This window comes from Geotrypetes seraphini, chromosome 8 (genome assembly GCF_902459505.1).
Source record: "Geotrypetes seraphini chromosome 8, aGeoSer1.1, whole genome shotgun sequence".
NCBI lineage: Eukaryota > Metazoa > Chordata > Amphibia > Gymnophiona > Dermophiidae > Geotrypetes > Geotrypetes seraphini.
The window spans coordinates 132,790,822-132,809,341 of record NC_047091.1 but is presented as its reverse complement, the minus strand read 5'-3'; the positions used below and the strand labels follow the sequence as shown (position 1 = coordinate 132,809,341).

Genomic DNA, 18,520 nt, shown 5'->3' with positions numbered 1-18,520 from the left:
AGGCCTGCTCCATCTGTGTCCTTGGTTGACCAGCTCGTCTCCTCTATGTTGCGCAGTCCCTCCAGTCCCTCCAGTTCCTGGACCTTGACCCTCAATCTGCCGACCTCCATCCTCAGGCTTTCCAGTTCCTGACACCGACCGCATATGTATGCCCGCCTCCCGGAGGGGAGGTAGTCATACATATGACACTCAACGCAGTAAACTGGGTAGCTCTGCTGGGTTCCTGTAGCCTCCATTTCTTTCTCCTTGCTCCTACGGTCCCTCGGTGGTTGAGAGTGGCTTTTGGCGTGCAGCTAGTTGAAAGAGTAGAGAGAGAGAGAGAGAAGAGTGAGAAGCCGAAAGGGTAGAGAAGGAAGAAAGTGGAGAAAAAAGATTTTTTTTTTTTTTTTTTTTTTTTATTTGGGTTAAAGTTAGGTTTGCTGCTGGGCTGCCTGGGCTCCTTCTCAAGGCTCCTTCGCGAAGGCGCTCTCGCTAAGGCGAGCGCCTTTACCGCTCGCCTTCGCCGCGCGCCGAACGGCTGGGCGCCGTTGGCTCCCTTCCTCTTCTAGTGGAGCCCGGGCCGATGCGACCTGTGACGCGCGGGGGTGGGCGGAGCTAACTCTCGCCGCGACCCCGATCTGCCTGCCTCCCCAGTCCTCCTCTCCTCAGCGTCCCCGGCTCACCTCTCTGCCTGGAAACCTAAAAAAAGGCACAAAAAACAACTAGAACAGCTAACAGAAGCGCCGCTGCAGGTCTCCTCGTGTCCCGGCTCCCTTCCTCTTCTAGTGGAGCCCGGGCCGATGCGACCTGTGACGCGCGGGGGTGGGCGGAGCTAACTCTCGCCGCGACCCCGATCTGCCTGCCTCCCCAGTCCTCCTCTCCTCAGCGTCCCCGGCTCACCTCTCTGCCTGGAAACCTAAAAAAAGGCACAAAAAACAACTAGAACAGCTAACAGAAGCGCCGCTGCAGGTCTCCTCGTGTCCCGGCTCCCTTCCTCTTCTAGTGGAGCCCGGGCCGATGCGACCTGTGACGCGCGGGGGTGGGCGGAGCTAACTCTCGCCGCGACCCCGATCTGCCTGCCTCCCCAGTCCTCCTCTCCTCAGCGTCCCCGGCTCACCTCTCTGCCTGGAAACCTAAAAAAAGGCACAAAAAACAACTAGAACAGCTAACAGAAGCGCCGCTGCAGGTCTCCTCGTGTCCCGGCTCCCTTCCTCTTCTAGTGGAGCCCGGGCCGATGCGACCTGTGACGCGCGGGGGTGGGCGGAGCTAACTCTCGCCGCGACCCCGATCTGCCTGCCTCCCCAGTCCTCCTCTCCTCAGCGTCCCCGGCTCACCTCTCTGCCTGGAAACCTAAAAAAAGGCACAAAAAACAACTAGAACAGCTAACAGAAGCGCCGCTGCAGGTCTCCTCGTGTCCCGGCTCCCTTCCTCTTCTAGTGGAGCCCGGGCCGATGCGACCTGTGACGCGCGGGGGTGGGCGGAGCTAACTCTCGCCGCGACCCCGATCTGCCTGCCTCCCCAGTCCTCCTCTCCTCAGCGTCCCCGGCTCACCTCTCTGCCTGGAAACCTAAAAAAAGGCACAAAAAACAACTAGAACAGCTAACAGAAGCGCCGCTGCAGGTCTCCTCGTGTCCCGGCTCCCTTCCTCTTCTAGTGGAGCCCGGGCCGATGCGACCTGTGACGCGCGGGGGTGGGCGGAGCTAACTCTCGCCGCGACCCCGATCTGCCTGCCTCCCCAGTCCTCCTCTCCTCAGCGTCCCCGGCTCACCTCTCTGCCTGGAAACCTAAAAAAAGGCACAAAAAACAACTAGAACAGCTAACAGAAGCGCCGCTGCAGGTCTCCTCGTGTCCCGGCTCCCTTCCTCTTCTAGTGGAGCCCGGGCCGATGCGACCTGTGACGCGCGGGGGTGGGCGGAGCTAACTCTCGCCGCGACCCCGATCTGCCTGCCTCCCCAGTCCTCCTCTCCTCAGCGTCCCCGGCTCACCTCTCTGCCTGGAAACCTAAAAAAAGGCACAAAAACAACTAGAACAGCTAACAGAAGCGCCGCTGCAGAAGCGCCGCCGCTAACAAAGTATATAAATCTTAAATTAAACTTAGCTGTGTCCATATTGTCTGACATAGTGGCCTAGCGTCTGAAGTAGTATGAGTACAATGGTAATCTTGCTCAATAGAGTCAGTGCTAGACTGGATCTGGAAGCCCTCTCTCCCTAACCCCTTCATCTATCCCTGGATAGAGCCTTTCACAGCTGAGCATCTTTGTGTTTTGATGTGTGCTTTCCTGTCTCATCAGTGTTCTCTTGCTTTCAGGTTTGGGACTGAATGTTCATATGATATATGCAGGGGAGTGCGCCCCACAACAGCTGCGAGGATTGATCACTATTACCTCTGCCTTATTCATAGCTATTGGAAAATGTGTAGGACTGCTCCTGAGCCTCAGGTGAAGATATAAAACTGTCCCATTATACCAGTACAGGATATTCATTCATTACATTAGTTTTAATTAATCTTTTCAGCTGATGACACAGACATTCGGAACATACATTACATAGAAACATAAACATGGCCCATCCTGCCTGCCCATCCACAACATCCACTATCTCTTCCCCTCCCCAAGAGATCCCACATGAATGTCCCATGCCTTCTTGAACTCATAATCTTTGTCTCCACCACCTCTACCGGGAGACTATTCCATTCATCTACCACCCTTTCTGTAAGAAAGTATTTCCTTAGATTATTCCTGAGCCTATCACTTCTTAACTTCATCCTATGACCTCTCATTTTGAAGCATCCTTTTAAAGAAAGAGATTTGTCTCATGCACACTTATGCCAAGTAGGTATTTAAACGTCTCTATCATATCTCCCCTCTCCCACCTTTAATCCAAAGTATACTTATTGAGATCTTTATGTCTGAACCCATACACCTTATGACGAAGACCATGCACCATTTTAGTAGCCTTCCTCTGGACCAACTCCATCCTTTTTATATCTTTTTGAAGGTGCAGTCTCCAGAATTGTACACAATATTCTAAATGAGATCTCGACAGAATCTTATATAGGGACATCAATATTCCTTTTTCCTATTGGCCATACCTCTTCCTATGCACCCTAGCATCCATCTAGCTTTTGCCGTTGACTTTTCAACCTGTTTGGCTACCTTAAGATCATCACATACAATCACACCCAAATCACACTCTTCTGTTGTGCACATAAGTTCTTCACCCCCTAAACTATACCATTCCATTGAGTTTTTGCAGCCCAAATGCATGACCTTCCATTTCTTAGCATTAAAACCAAATTTCAGGCCATTCTTGAAACTTCGCTAAATCCTTCCTGATGTTACTTACACCATCAGGGGTATTTACTCTATTGCAGACTTTGGTATCATCTGCAAAGAGGCAAATCTTGCCTGATAGCCCTTCAGCAATATCGCTTACAAAAATGTTAAAAGGAACAGGCCTAAGAACCTGAGGCACACCACTGGTATCACCCCTTTTCTCAGAGCGATCTCCATTGATCACTACCCTCTGTCGCCTTCTACTCAACGGGTTCCTGACCCAGCCTGTCACTTTGGGGACCATCCCAAGGACATTCAGTTTATTAATTAGACTCCTGCAGTAGCATAATAAGGGAGGGGGTGGTCTGCCCCGGGCGCCATCATGGTAGGGACAACAGCACCCGTTCTCCTCCTCCACCACCCTACTCCTTCCCCGCCACTCCACTACCATGCATGCGTGGGTCCTTTCCCTTTCTCCATACCTCTTTAATGTTCGTGGTGCGAACAGCAACTCCAACCTCCTGCTCGCACCAGCATTGGCTCTTCCTCTGACATCACTTCTTGAATCCACGCCTAGGAAGTGATGTAAGAGGAAGAGCCGACACTGGCGCGAGCAGTAGTTTGGGGTAGCTGCTCATGCTGGGAATGTTAAAGAGGTAAAGAGGAAGGGAAGGGGGTGCGTGCGAGCGGCAGAAGGGGGCGTGGAAGGAGTGGATGGGGTGGGGGGATGGAGAAGAGGGCAGGGGAGGGGCGCCACCACCCTGGGTGCATCTCACCCTTGCTAAGCCACTGGACTCCTGTGTGGAACATTGTCAAAGCCATTCCTAGGTCACACATTCTATCCAATTCTCTAGTTACCAGTCAAAGAAATTGATCAGATTTGTCTGACAAGACCTTCCATTTACTAATTCCATGTTGCTTCGGGTCCTGTAATCCACTGGATTCCAGAAACATCACTATTCTCTGTTTAAAAGTGTTTCCATTAATTTACATACCACAGAAGTCAGACTTACCAGCCTGTAGTTTCCTATTTCTTCCTTACTTCTACTTTTGAGGCGAGGGACCACATTTGCTCTTCCTTCCTCCGGTACCACTCCTGATTCTAGAGAAGCATTGACAAGGTTAGCAAGCGGAGTCGACAGAATTTCCCTAAGTTCCTTCAATACCCTCAGATGTACACCATCTAGCCCCATAACTTTGTCTACCTTTAGTTTAGCTAGCTCCTCATGAACACAATCCTCTGAAAATTGATCATGATATACCACACCTCTATCCCTATTAGTGCTTGTCTTCTGCTGTCCCACTCCTGGTGCTTCAGCTGTGAGCACAGAACAGAAATATTTGTTAAGCAATTCAGCCTTATCTTTATCAGCTTTTATATATTTCTCCCCTTCACTTTTAAGTCTCAAAAAACCACTTTTGCACTTCTTCCTATCACTAATACTGTATATCTAAAGTGTCTTGCCCCCCTATTTTACTGTGTCGGCTATTTTTTCTTGCATTTGAATCTTTGCTTTCCTGACTACTCGACCAGCCTCTCTTAACTTTTCCAGATATTTTAGCCTATCTTCTTCTTTCTGCAATCTTTTGTAGTTTATGAAAGCTAACCTCTTTTTCCTTACCTTATCAGCTACTACTTTTGAGAACTAAAGTGGCCTTCTTTTCCTCTTACTTTTACTTACTTTCCTTACAAAATGATTTGTTGCCCTTAGAAAAGCTCCTTTCAGTTTTGCTCACAGCTTTCCTGCTTCTTCCAGATATTCCCATCCAGACAATAATTCATTGATGTAATTCCACATCTTAACAAAGATAGTTTTTTTTAAAGTCTGAAAACTTTACTTTTGAATGACCCCTCTCTACATCTGTCTTAATATTAAACCACATCATGCGGTGATCACTGGATGCCAGAAATACTTTCCATTTGTAAGTACTAAGTCTAGTATGGCCCCGTCACATGTGGGTTCCATTACCAACTTCTAGGACAGTTCTCCTTGTAGAGAATCCAGGATCTCTCTACTTCTAAATAACCCTGCAATAGATATACCCCAATCAACATCTGGCATGTTAAAATCACCTATTAGTAATACTCCCCCTTTTACAGCTATAGTCTGAAAGTCTACTATTAAATTTCTGTCCACTTCTTCTGTCTGTGAAGTAGGCCTGTATAACACACCAATGTAAATACATTTTCCATTCCCTTTTTCCAGGTTGACCCACAGTGCCTCTTCCTTACCCTGCAGATCCTGCAATTGTGTGGATTCAATATGATCTTTAACATATAATACCAGTGGTGTAGCAAGTGTAGGAGGCACCCATGGTGGTGGCACACCCCTCTATGTCCCTCGCTCCTTCCCTGCCCCCCCCCCCCCGTCATGCGCATGTACACCTTCCCTTCCTTTCCCCCCTTTAACATCACTGGCACGAGCAGCATCACCAACTTGCTGCATGCATCAGCCTTGGCTCTCCCTCTGGAATGACTTCTTGGTCATGGGACCAGGAAATGACATCAGAAAGAGAGCCCCAGCACAAAGCAGCATGTTAGAGATGCTGCTCATGCCGGTGAAAAGTTAGAGATATGGGGGGAGGGAAGGTGCATGTACGTAGTGGGGGAGGGGGAGGGAAGGAGCAAAGGGTGGAGAGAAAAAGATGTGTTGGCGTCCCCACTGAGATGGCACCCGGTAGCACACTGTCTTTGAATTTGTAGTCCCGCAAACCCAGATTATGACAACACACACATACACACACTTTCTTTTCTCTCTTTCATAATATCTATCTCTTTCATCCTCTCATACAAAGGAGTCAACTTTTCAGAGTAATTGGGGTTCCAAATCCATCTCAAATTATTCCATCATGCACAAAGTAAAGGCATTTGTTCAATGGACATGCATAGACACACATTTTGTTTTGTCTCTCTCGCCTATACAGTACACTTACACACATACACACACACATTTATTCTTTCTTTTTTGGTCTAATGAATGCTGAATGTCTGTTATGTCTCTATCGATGTCCAGTGAGCTCCTGGGTTCTGAAGCCTTGTGGCCCTTGATCATGGCCAGCAGTGCGGTCCCTGCTCTGCTGCAGCTGGTCACCCTGCCGTTCTTCCCGGATCCTCCACGATACCTCCTCATTGACAAGGGAGACAAGGAAGGCTGCATAAAAGGTGAGGAGACCATTCTAGAAAAATTAGCACCACCAGCTACAGAAAAGAGAGAGGGAATGAGAGAAAAGTGCTGGGCCTCTGCCTTCTGTCAGGGAGTATAAATTCTGAACAACAAGAAATATAGTGGTTACTTGATATCGTCAGGAAACAAAGAAAAACCTCTACTTGAAATAAGGAGAAACTATGAAACAACAGTGCCAATGCTCATATGTGTGTGTGTAAGTGAGTAAGTGAATGTCAGTGTGCACATGAGAATGTGAGTGTGTGTGTGTATGAGAGTGAAAACATGTAAGAATGTGGTATGTGTATGTCATTGTGCACAAGCAGTAGGAGATTGTAGGTGTGAGAGCAAACACATGTGTGTATACACAGTATGTCAGTGTTCACATAAGAGTGTGTGTGAGAATGTGGGCTGAATATTTCCAGATATTTGGCTAGTTCCAGGGAAGAATCTTAGGAGGGAGAATATGATAGCAAAGGCTTTGTATCCCCTACTAAGGAGAGGCAGGACTCATTTCTGTATCTTTCATATGTCTGAGCTGTGAACCTCTGGAAGCTGAGAATGAAGACAGAGTAAGATTTAACATATACCTAATACATTACATTTATTTATTTCTATTCCGCCTTGCAGTTCTAGGTGGATATTAATAAGAATATAAACTAGTCAATTCCAGTGAATTACAATTTAAAATATAATAGTTAAACTTCCACATTTTGTCTGTTCTGTGGATTACCGGTAGTTGGTCTTAGATTATCTCCTCGTGTGGATCTTCTAGGTTGCTCAGTTTGCCTGTACAGTCAAAATGTTTCTGTGATGCCTTTGACGGCTATTAAATCCTTGACCTCACTTATATCCAGTTTGCTGGAGATGTTTGCTGCATTTCTGCCTTCCAATTACAGAGGCAGTTTAAACTCTAATTACAGAGGCAGTTCAAACTCAAGTTTATTTTGGGAGTTGGCTGGGGGTTTTCAGAGTGTTCTCCGTGTGATTCCACTTATGTGACAATTAAATGATTTATCACTTATTTTTCACTTTTGCTTTCACTGTATTATTTATGCACACATGAGGTATCCAATGATGGTGTGCTGGTAGGGGTTTGCTGCCCCAATCTAGTTGTTTTCTGCGCTGGAGGTTTTTCCTCCGTTCGCAGACCCCCCACACTGAGGATACCCCATTTCACAAAAAAAATCTGTATTATCTTTATTATTATTTAATGAATCATTGAGTATTTATTCTTCTCACGAGTGGTTACCCTCGGAGTTCTCTCTGGAAACCTATTGACTGTTACTGCCTCTTGTATAGTGTCTTTTAAGATATACATAGAAGCAAACAATAACACCCCGCATTAACTGGAGTTAAGTCAGGGGCCCAAGCTTAAAGGGGGTTCCATATAGGATCAGGGGAGGACATGGTCAGCACATCACTCATCTCTGTATCTATCTACACCCTCCTATTTTCTGCTAGCCATGAAGAAGCTCTGGGGGGACAAAGACCACAAAGCTGAGATGGATGAGATGTTAGCGGAAAAGACAGCTATCAACGGGGAGAAAGCAAAAAGTGTCATGGAGCTAGTATGCCATCGGGCTGTGCGCCGGCAGTTCCTCATCCTCCTACTGGTCTATGGCTGTCTTCAACTTGCTGGCATCAGTGTGGTAATTTTTCCAATGGTTGTTTTTGATATTGGAGAGCATACCAATAAGACAGAGTTTAGTGAAACAAGAACAGAGTTTATTTAATGTCAGAACTATGCCAGTGCATGTAGGGAAGGAAATATTCAAGTTGCATGCACTGTTCCATCTAAGTTCAGTGGGAGTTCTCCAACTGCACTGCTGCCAGTGAGATGTGGTGTTTCAATATTGTGTTATCTAGGGTTACCAGATTTTCTGACATAGAAACCCGGACACATGGCCCCACCCCATTCCGTCTCCAGCCCTGCCTTGTTCTGCCTGCAGCCCTTCCCTGTTATGTCCCTGGCCCCAATCCCACAAAGCCTTGTCTTTCTTTTCCAACTTCCAGGCCATGTCTGGAGAGCGTGTGATGTCATCTGCGCATGCTCAGAGGCCCTCCAGGTACGGCCGGAGGTTGGAGCTTTCCAAAACCCAGACAAATTACCGGGTTTTGGAAAGTCCATCTGAACACCCAGACAGTTCTCTAAAAAGACATATGGTAACTCTAGTGTTATCAATCACTAAGAACATGCAGGTTCCTTGGAGTCCTGGAGAGCTTGCTTGCCCCTCATTTTTGAAAATGTGATACTGAAACAGCGCCACCCACTGGCAGGACTGTAGGTGGAGGAATCCCGCTCAGCTTACAGGAAACAGTGCTTGCATGATCTAATGTGTGCAACTTAAGAATCTCTTTGCTGTCTTCCTAGGTGTATTTCTATACTTATGATATTTTCTTCAGTGCTGGAATCCCTAGTGATCAGATTCGCTATGTATCCCTTGGATTGGGCATAACTGAGATCTTTACCATAGCCCTTTGTGTGAGTACCACCAGCCCTTCCGATCTGCTTGTGCATCTCTTCCATGCCTCACTGAAAAGCTTCTTTCAGTTAACTGTTCTTCTTTTTGGCTTGTAGGGGTACATGATTGAACGTGTAGGGAGGAAGACTCTTCTCTGGATGGGCTACAGCATTCTCAGCTTGGTTTTAGGAGCTCTCACAGTCTCCCTTTCACTGCAGGTAGGATTCATTCTCTTAGGTGAATTATGGCCCCTCCATCCCCAAAGGACAAGTCCTATGTGTAAAAGATATGGTTTACTAGTCACATGCCACTGGCTGTACTGGACATCTTGAGGGTCATTTTTAAGTATATGGGCGCTTTTAATCAATGTACTTGACACTAATTTTCAAAATGAAAGAAACGCAAGGTAGTTTTCTTTTTGCACTTAGATTAAAAGCATCTGTGTACATAAGTACAAAATAGACATATTGAGTTAGACTGATGGTCCTTATAGCCCAGTATCCTGATTCCAACAGCAGCCAGTCCTGGTCTTTGTGAGAGGGAGATCATCATGTGTGCATGGGTAAATCTGGTCTACATGTAGAGAATTCATCACTATTACCGACCCCGCGGATAACGGTGGGAAACCATCCCTATGCCATTTTTAAAGGAGAGAGGGAAGAATCAGAGTATGAATGGGCACAACCACTGTTCCTCAAGCCTTGCATTGAAGAATGATGGTGTAGAAGGACTGAGGTTGAGAATGACAGTCTCTGGTATCCAGAGCAGATATTGTGATGTCATAATTCCTCATTCCACCAATGCCTAAGAGCTAGCCTCATCAGTGATGTCACAATGGGTTCATTATCCTATACTAGGTTCACATAAGAATCAGAGTATGAATGAGCACAACCACTGACCCTCAAGCCTTGCACTGAAGAATACTTGTGTAGAAGGACTGAGGTTGAGATAGACACTAAAGAACCATATGGTATGGTTTCCCGCGGTTATCTACAGGTTCGGGAACAGTGATAAATTCTGTCACCGTGTCATTCTCTACGTTATATTCCTCCTCCACATAAACACACCTCTGAAAATGGCTCTGTACAATGTGGCAAATAGTGCACATACATGAAAAGCCTCACATACTTTCAGCTGGCCAGAGAATGGCAGTTTCTGCCATGGTAAATAGCTCTGAACGTGATTGTCAGCATAGCTATCGCTACCATTCAGCATTTTTAGTTGGCATTACTTATGTCAGCGAAGGCCTATGGGAAATTATATCAATCTGACTCTGGCATGTGAATGCAGATAGACCCTGAGGGCAGGGAGACTGTTTTAAGTAGCCCTGATTGAATCATGATTAGCTAAAAGGTGTTAATGTCTGATTAAGAGGGTGCTTAGGACAATGGGTCCAGGTGCACAGATCAAGAAGATAGGCTGCTTGAATGGGACAAAGAAGCCAGAGACTAATCCCATCTACCATGCCTACAAGTATCACACCCTCCTTAAACCATTGTTTCAAACAGTTTACAAATTCTAAACAGAAAGATACTGGGACATACAATAGTTTCTATACACAGAATAAGATTCCAAGCTATAAAAGCCTCCTCTCTGCAACACACAAAAATCTATCAATCTATCTATCTATCTCTTGGCTCTTGGTCTTGGCTCTCTTGTTCTTTCTTTCTTTCTCTCTCTCTCTCTGGCCGATCTCTGAAACCCGAAACTTAGACTATCACCCCATCCCCCTTTCTCTCTCTCTCTCTCTGTCTGGCTCTCCCTAGAACTGCAAGCTTCTATGTCTCTCTTTTCCTCTGAACTATGTAAGGCAGGGAAACTGCTTTGCTCTCTACTTAATTGTAATGCCTATGAATACTACTTTTCTGTAAGCCTATTTCTATAATATTTTCTTTATGCAATCACCTCTGGCTGTGCCTCTTTGATTCTACTTCCTGGTGAGTCATTTGTGAGGGAACTGAACCTGGGACCTGGCGTTTGTAAGGGCGCCTCTCAAGTGACCCCACCAACCATATATTGTGGGGGCCACTAACAAACCTGACAGTGATCTTTTCCATGATTGATTCTATACAAAAGCAGAAAAGTTCCCTCCTGATACATGTGTTTGCTAGACTTCCTAAAGAGAATGTGGGCATATATACACCTTTCATTGCCAGAAGCCCATGTCCCATTCCAAAACTGAGGGAGGTACTGATATGTTCCCAGTAGCTCTTGTGCAACATCACTTCTAGATATAGATTTATACTGATCTAAGAACCCACAATCTGCAATCAGGCAGCAGTGCAGTTCCTAGATTTCTAATTCAGGGCTGAGAAGGACAGGAGATGTGACAATGTGCCCCTGCAGAAATTTTTGGAATCCAGAACTGAATCTATGACTCAAGGAGCAGAATAAGATTCTTCCTTCTCTGTCAAGAGCAGCTAATTTTACTGGAAATCTTTTTCCACAGAGTGTCTACTCTTGGATGCCATACTTCTCTACCATACTTATCTTCATCCTTCTCCTGAGCTATGGGATAGGCCCAGGTTAGTATCTGAAAGTCTTTTCATTTTTTAAATTGTTTGATTAAGAAAAGATATGTTGGTTTTAAAAAGTAATGTATACCATACTCTTAGTGAAAGTAATGGACTTAGCAGAACATTAACCATTTTTCTGACTATGGTTCCAAGAAAATATTTTTTCTCAGAAAACCTGAGGCTCTAGGACGGTGGTTCCCAACCCTGTCCTGGAGGACCACCAGGCCAATCGGGTTTTCAGGCTAGCTCTAATGAATATGCATGAGAGAGATTTGCATATAATGGAAGTGACAGGCATGCAAATCTGCTTCATGCATATTCAATAGGGCTAGCCTGAAAACCCGATTGGCCTGATGGTCCTCCAGGACAAGGTTGGGAACCACTGCTCTAGGAGACGGCACCTCCCCTTCTACCTACCTTCTCCCAAATTTCTACCACACTCCACTAGGGTTGTCCAAAAAAACTAAAGTTGGAAAAACTGTGTGAATTGAAGTTTTTCCCATGAATTTGATTGGGTTTCTCAAAGTCACTGATTACATAAAGCTCAGTTTTCTTAAATTTACTATTATTTTTTGCTTAATGGAGCAAATGTCTTAGTATTATAGCTAATCTAGCAGTATTCTACTAAATGAACCTTCCATATCTGCACTTTATTGTGGAAAATAACAGCAATTTAACACACTTCACTAATAGCTAAACACGTACACTTTGGTGTAGTCATCTACCAATGGCGTTCCAAACACTCAAGCATTCAATGTCTTCTTGAAGTCACTGGGAGACTTTGGTAGACATGAATCACATTTTCTGTTGGCAAAGCCAGTGGACAAGATCCAAACTTCCATAACACTGAACAGTTTGTCAACACAGTAAAGATGGTTAACAACACAGCCGAGTGAGATGTTAAACTGATAACTAACTTTGCCCCTGGCATCACCATAGACCCAGTGCAGTGTGAGACTTTGTTGTAGGGAGCTGAACAGCCTAGCAAGCTTTATCCTGACTATCTCAAAAAGACATTGAATGCTTGACTGTTTGGAATGCTATTGGTAGATGACTACACCAAAGCGTATGGGCTCCTTTTATCAAGCCACACTAACGGTTTAACACTCGTAATAGCGCACGTTAAACCACCGGCCGTGCTAGCCTCTACCGCCTCCTCTTGAGCAGGCAGTAGTTTTTGGCCAGCGCAAGGGTTAGTGCATGATGAAATGTCACGCGCGTTAACCCCGCTAGCGCGGCTTGATAAAAGGAGCCCTATGTGTTTAACTATTGGTGAAGTATGTTATATTTCTGTTATTTTACACAATAAAGTGCACATATTGAAGCTTTATTTAATAAAATACTGCTAGATATTTTGCATAAAAAATGTCTTGTTATCAATGTATCATTGCCGAGTGTGAAAACAAAAATTATAGCTATATTACCAAGAAATTTGCTCCATTAAGCAAAAATAATAGCAGATTTTAAGAAAAACAGAGCTTTATGTAATCAGTGGCTTTGAGCGACCCCAGAATGGGCTTTAAAATGTTAAAAAATTATTTTCTGATCAAGCACAATCAAATACATGGGAAAAAGTTCAATTCGTACAATTTTTCCAACTTTAGGTTGTTCTGGACACTCCACACACCTCACATGGGAGATTACAGTGATGTAACATTACTTCTTAAGTAACAATTGGTCAATAACAAATATAAAGCTGATTCTCACAATATCATTGTTTGAATTTCTCCCATTTCTGTTTTTGCAGCTGGTGTGTGCTGCCTATTGGTAACAGAGATCTTTAATCAGTCCTACAGACCTGCAGCTTTTGTCCTCTGCGGCGTTATGAACTGGCTTGGTCTTATCGTTTTAGGATTTGTTTTCCCCTTCATGGTGGTAAGTTGTTTTTTCGGTAGAAAGTGAAAGAAGGGCCGGCTCAGAGGTCAGCGCCATTGACTTCATGAGCATGGAAGGAGTACAGAATATGAGTCCCTTACTATAATATGAGGGAGTGCCGACACTGCCAGTGGGGATGGATTGGTTTCTTTTGTGGAGAATTAAATGGAATCATATACAGAGGCATGGTGGAGGGGTGGGGTTTAAACTGCATGGAGCAGTAATTGCACCCAAACTACCGGACAGACTGGTTGGGCCATTTTGGTCTTTATTTGCTACTACTAGTCACTATTATGTGTCGCAATCTAAGAAAAGGTATCAAGTGCATGTTCACTGAAGAAACGAAGCAACAATGTCGCTTGGGTTCTATTTATTTGTTGAATTATATTGTTCATTGAAATGGTATATCTCAGGCAAATGAAATGATAGAAAGATGCGGTTTGTTGCATTTGAATCAGCATCTTCTTGATTACTTACCCAGCTGAATAACTCAATTTCTAAGACTTGGTCCCTTTTCTTGGATTATGACACATACAGTATAATAATAAAAGCCTGTAGCCAACAATATAGTAAGCCATCTGCAGATTTCACTAACTCCTTTAGATCGAAGCCCTTGTGATCGAGAGAGGTTTTTTTTACAATGTATTTGGACAGTATAGTCCATTTGGAGGAATTTCAATAAATGGCGCCCAAAGTGCAACAGGATGATCCACATTGCTAGCATTCTGTATCGGCTCCAGTCAATTGGTATCACAGACCAAGTTCTATCTTGGTTTCACTCTTACTTTTCTGATCGTTCTTCATCTGTTTTTTTCAATAATTCAACTTCCAATACTTTCCCCTCTTCAAACGGTGTCCCTCAAGGTTCTATACTTTCTCCTCTTCTATTTAACATATTTCTTGCTCCTTTGTTAACTTTATGTCAATCTATCGGCTTTAATGTCTTCGCTTATGCCGACGATATCCAACTTCTGCACCCCATTGATACCAATAATCCTTCTGACATATCAGTAATCAATACAAAATTAGAACAAATACATAATTGGTTAAACAATAATAAACTTGCATTGAACATTTCAAAATCTAATGTACTACTTTTTCCCTGGAAGGATAACCCCAAACTAAGCCTCCCAATTTCTATTAAGGGTCATCCTTTACAAGAGGTAAACAATATTAAAATACTCGGAGTCACTTTTGATCATTCTCTCTCCTTCCATGACCATATTAGTAATGTTATAAAGTCCTCATTCTTCAGGCTTCGACAAATCCGCTCTGTATCACAGTTCCTTAATGCCAACTCTCTTAATATCCTCATTCATTCACTTGTCATTTCAAAGATAGATTACTGTAATGCCCTCTTCAAAGGTATAGCACAAAAGGAAATAAAACGCTTACAGATAATACAAAATACCTCCATCAAACTTATCTTTAAAGCAAAAAAATTCGATCACGTAACGCCGCTCCTTAAGGAAGCCCATTGGCTTCCGGTGGGTCATCGAATAATATATAAACTTTGCTTGCTCACCTTTAAATCACTCCTCTATAAAACACCGGCTTTCATTCACAAACTGCTTATCCCTTATACAGCTAATAGAACTTTAAGATCTGCCGCACAGCATCTTCTAACGATTCCATCGCTAAAAATAATAAATACGCGTCGTCAATTTATCTTTTCAGTCACTGCACCCCAGACATGGAATTCTCTACCGAGCTTTATAAGGGAAGAATCTAATTTAGGGAAATTTAAATGTAAACTTAAAACATTCCTGTTTAATGATGCATTCTTAAACTAACTATGCTTCTAACGTGGTTTTTTTTTTTTAAAATAATCACGAGAATTTCATAAAGCTTTCTCTCAAGTCTCATTTTCAATTTTATTCTCCTACTAAATTTTATCTTTTTTAATTATTATCATTATCCCTCCCTTATGTGCTTTCCCTTTATGTTTATCCTTTTTATTTAAAATGTAACTTTTTCCCCATACTTTCCTCTTGTCTCCTGTTTCGTCAAATTTGTTTTTTTAACCTTGTTAGTATCATCCTCTATGACTCTGTTTTAACATTGTATTTTATTATATTGTACATCGCTTCGAATTTAGATGAAGCGATTAATCAAAAACTTATTAAACTTGAAACTTGAAACTTGAACAGAATGACCTCTGTGGAAAACGAACAGCACGCATTTCACGCCTAACTTTGGGGTGTGAGCATTCTGAATGCACAATCTTTAAATATCCTTATCCACTCATTAGTCATATCAAAAATAGATTATTGTAATTCTCTTTTTAGAGGTATTGCATTAAATGAAATTAAACGTTTACAAATTATACAGAATGTCTCTATAAAACTTATTACTAAATCTAAAAAATTTGATCATGTCACTCCCCTACTAGAAAAGGCACATTGGCTCCCTGTCATCCATAGAATAACTTATAAAATCTGTTTACTTACATTTAAAACACTACTATATAAGACACCTGCTTTTATTCATAAACTTTTAATACCTTACCATCCAATTAGAACATTAAGATCAATTGATCAAAACCTATTAACAGTACCTTCATTGAAATTGATTAATACTAGACGGCAATTTATATTTTCCGTAACAGCCCCTCAAACCTGGAATGCTCTTCCAATTTTTATACGGAACGATCAAGATTTGGTAAAATTTAAATCACTATTAAAAACATTTCTTTTTAATGACGCTTTTAACTCTTGATTTTTTATTTATTGTTTCTCCTAATGTGTTTTCCTATGTTTAATCTTTTATATAACGAATGTATTTTATAACCCTATTTTTACCCAATGTAGTATAATAAGTTTTAACCTTTGTAAGCATTATGATTCCCAACAGTTTGTTTTGTTTGTTTGTTTGTTTTCTTTTAATTAAATTTGATTTGTACATCGCTTTGAATTAGAGAAAGCGATTAATCAAGAAATAATAATAAACTTGAAACTTGAAACTTGAACATCTAGCAAAGGTTGATGTAAGTGCTCATGCCCAACTGATGGCCATAAGGTGTGGCCCATCTATGCCCCTCCCATGGCCACACTCCTTTTGGAGTTATACCCTTTGAAATTTAGATTTCCATGTTATAGAATAAGGCACAGGGCAGGTAACATGTTTCAGAAGCCTTATCACTGTTCCGTTACCTCCCTCCCTGAGTGATTAGCACGAAGTTTAAACCCAGTACTATAAGTATAAAACATTATCAGAATGGACTCTCGATTCTTAAGCAAATCTTTCTTGAGGTAGTAACTCAGAACAAGGAGAAAAATAATGTACAGTTTTGTTGCTTGTAAAGAAATGTAGCCTCTGTCTCATGGACTCGGGGAACTGGGAGAATAATTTCAGCCCACGCTGAGAAGTAATGTTATGGTTTACAATAGAATTGGGAATGGCAGGTACAGTTGGAAAAGTAATGTTAAAGGGTAAAAAAGATGTAATGGAATTACTGTAGGCATGCACTAGCTTAGACGTCAGGATTTACCCGGACATGTCCTCTTTTTAGAGGACTGTCCAGGTATTGGGACGGGTTTTCAAAACCTGGCACTTTGTCCGGGTTTAGAAAAACATTGAGCTCAGGACCGCATTTGGACGGTATAAGTGCATGTGCAGATGTGGCACGATGACATCACGCACATGCGTGTGACATCATGTCACATCTGCGCACGAGCAGATGCCCTCCAGACATGGCCCCGAAGAGACAGGGTTTGGGTGGGGTTGGGGTGAAAGTTGGCTATGAAATATCTCCTCTCACTGTAACTTCTCACTGCTTTTTTTTTTCCAGCAAGGCCTTGGCTCGTTCTGCTTCATCTTCTTTTTGGTGTATTGCCTCGTTATGGCTATTTTGGTTTTCCTGTTTGTGCCAGAAACCAAAGGCAAGAGCATACTGGAGATCATGGAAGAGTTTCAGCGTTTGAACTTTGGAGGGATCAAGAAAAAGACTGACAAACAGACAGACAGCAATGTGATCTTTGTTACCAGATTCTAAATGGAAATATCTGAAGGACAGACTGAGCAGTTGGGATGAGCACTCATTAAGATCCAAGCGATGCACTACTTTTTTTCATGTGACTGGCGGTGTTTAACTCTTGATCTGTGGTGCAGAAGGAGAATTACTGGCACTGGAGCCCTTATTGGTTATGGCCCTTCATTTTTTATTTATTTTTTTTTAGCTCTGCTCAGAACTAACTTATCACATTTTTAATGCAGGACTATGGAGAACTAGAGGGGCACATTTATTGGGAATAATCTATGGTGCTGCATTTTTGTGAGCATCAGGGTATAAAACCCCAGAAGGACCTCTTTCTTGAGACTTGGTGATTACTCGGCAAAATGCCACCCTCGGCTGAAAACCTGAGTAGTGAACACGTTCTCAGATTTCATGATTGCACAAGATCACGTCACATCTGCACATGCACAGATGCATTCCAGACCCGGCCTGAATAGACGAGGTTTGCATGGGGCTGGGGTTGGGAGGCGGGACAGGGCGGGGCTGGGTGGGAATGGGGTGGACCTAGGGGCGGAACAGGGCGGAGCCGAGGGCGGAACAGGACAGAGCCACATGTCCTCCTTTACCAGATGCAAAATCTGGTAACCCTAGCAAGGGTGCAAGGTTGAAGGTTTGTTTATGGCACCTAATACCATTTCACTGGCCCTGCCTTGGGGGTCAACTTTGGCTCCTCTCTCTCTTTCTCTTTACAAATCCAACAGACAGCTAAAATCTGGTCAGTTACGTTTTGTCCCATGGGCTGATATATAAACTGTTCCCCACATTAGGTATTACTGTTTCTATACATCAGATATTGGTCTGATTTTTCATGTTGACCTTGCAAAAGGACATAAAACTGATGGCAAATGTGGATGATGAATAGTTCCTGTATTTTTTTTATTATTATTTCAGTACTACCTTCTGTCAACTGCTTATTAAATGCATCTCATGTTGGGGTTTTATTAGATCTGCTGGAGAGGCTGAATTTTTGAGTTGTGGACTAAGCGGCAAAAGATAGACCTGTTTTTTAGGTGGGCCTATCTGGCCGCAGAAATTAGCTGTTCCTGGCCAGCAAAATTACATTGAATATCGTGCCCTAAGTCTTTGGGTATAAATATTGTATGTATAGTCATTATTTAAATGAAAATGTATTCATTAGTAAACAAGAGAAATTAAGAAAAGATATTGTGTGCATTATATAGCTGGTTCTTTTCATTAAGATTTGTAATTGTACATGTCCCCCCTTACCCCC

General features: G+C 43.1%; 1 protein-coding gene across 1 annotated transcript in view; it reads left to right on the top strand.

Moving 5' to 3' along the window:
- LOC117365091 (solute carrier family 2, facilitated glucose transporter member 11-like) overlaps nt 1–17,738 on the top strand; it is a 38,085-nt gene extending 20,347 nt beyond the window's left edge. The window contains exons 5-12 of the mRNA XM_033955041.1: nt 2,288–2,417; nt 6,269–6,417; nt 7,883–8,070; nt 8,793–8,903; nt 9,000–9,101; nt 11,333–11,408; nt 13,147–13,274; nt 17,065–17,738. Of these exons, the coding sequence (XP_033810932.1) occupies nt 2,288–2,417; nt 6,269–6,417; nt 7,883–8,070; nt 8,793–8,903; nt 9,000–9,101; nt 11,333–11,408; nt 13,147–13,274; nt 17,065–17,268 (1,088 nt within the window). The 3' untranslated portion in view covers nt 17,269–17,738. The remainder of the gene's footprint in view (nt 1–2,287; nt 2,418–6,268; nt 6,418–7,882; nt 8,071–8,792; nt 8,904–8,999; nt 9,102–11,332; nt 11,409–13,146; nt 13,275–17,064) is intronic.
- Nucleotides 17,739–18,520: the final 782 nt, after the last annotated feature.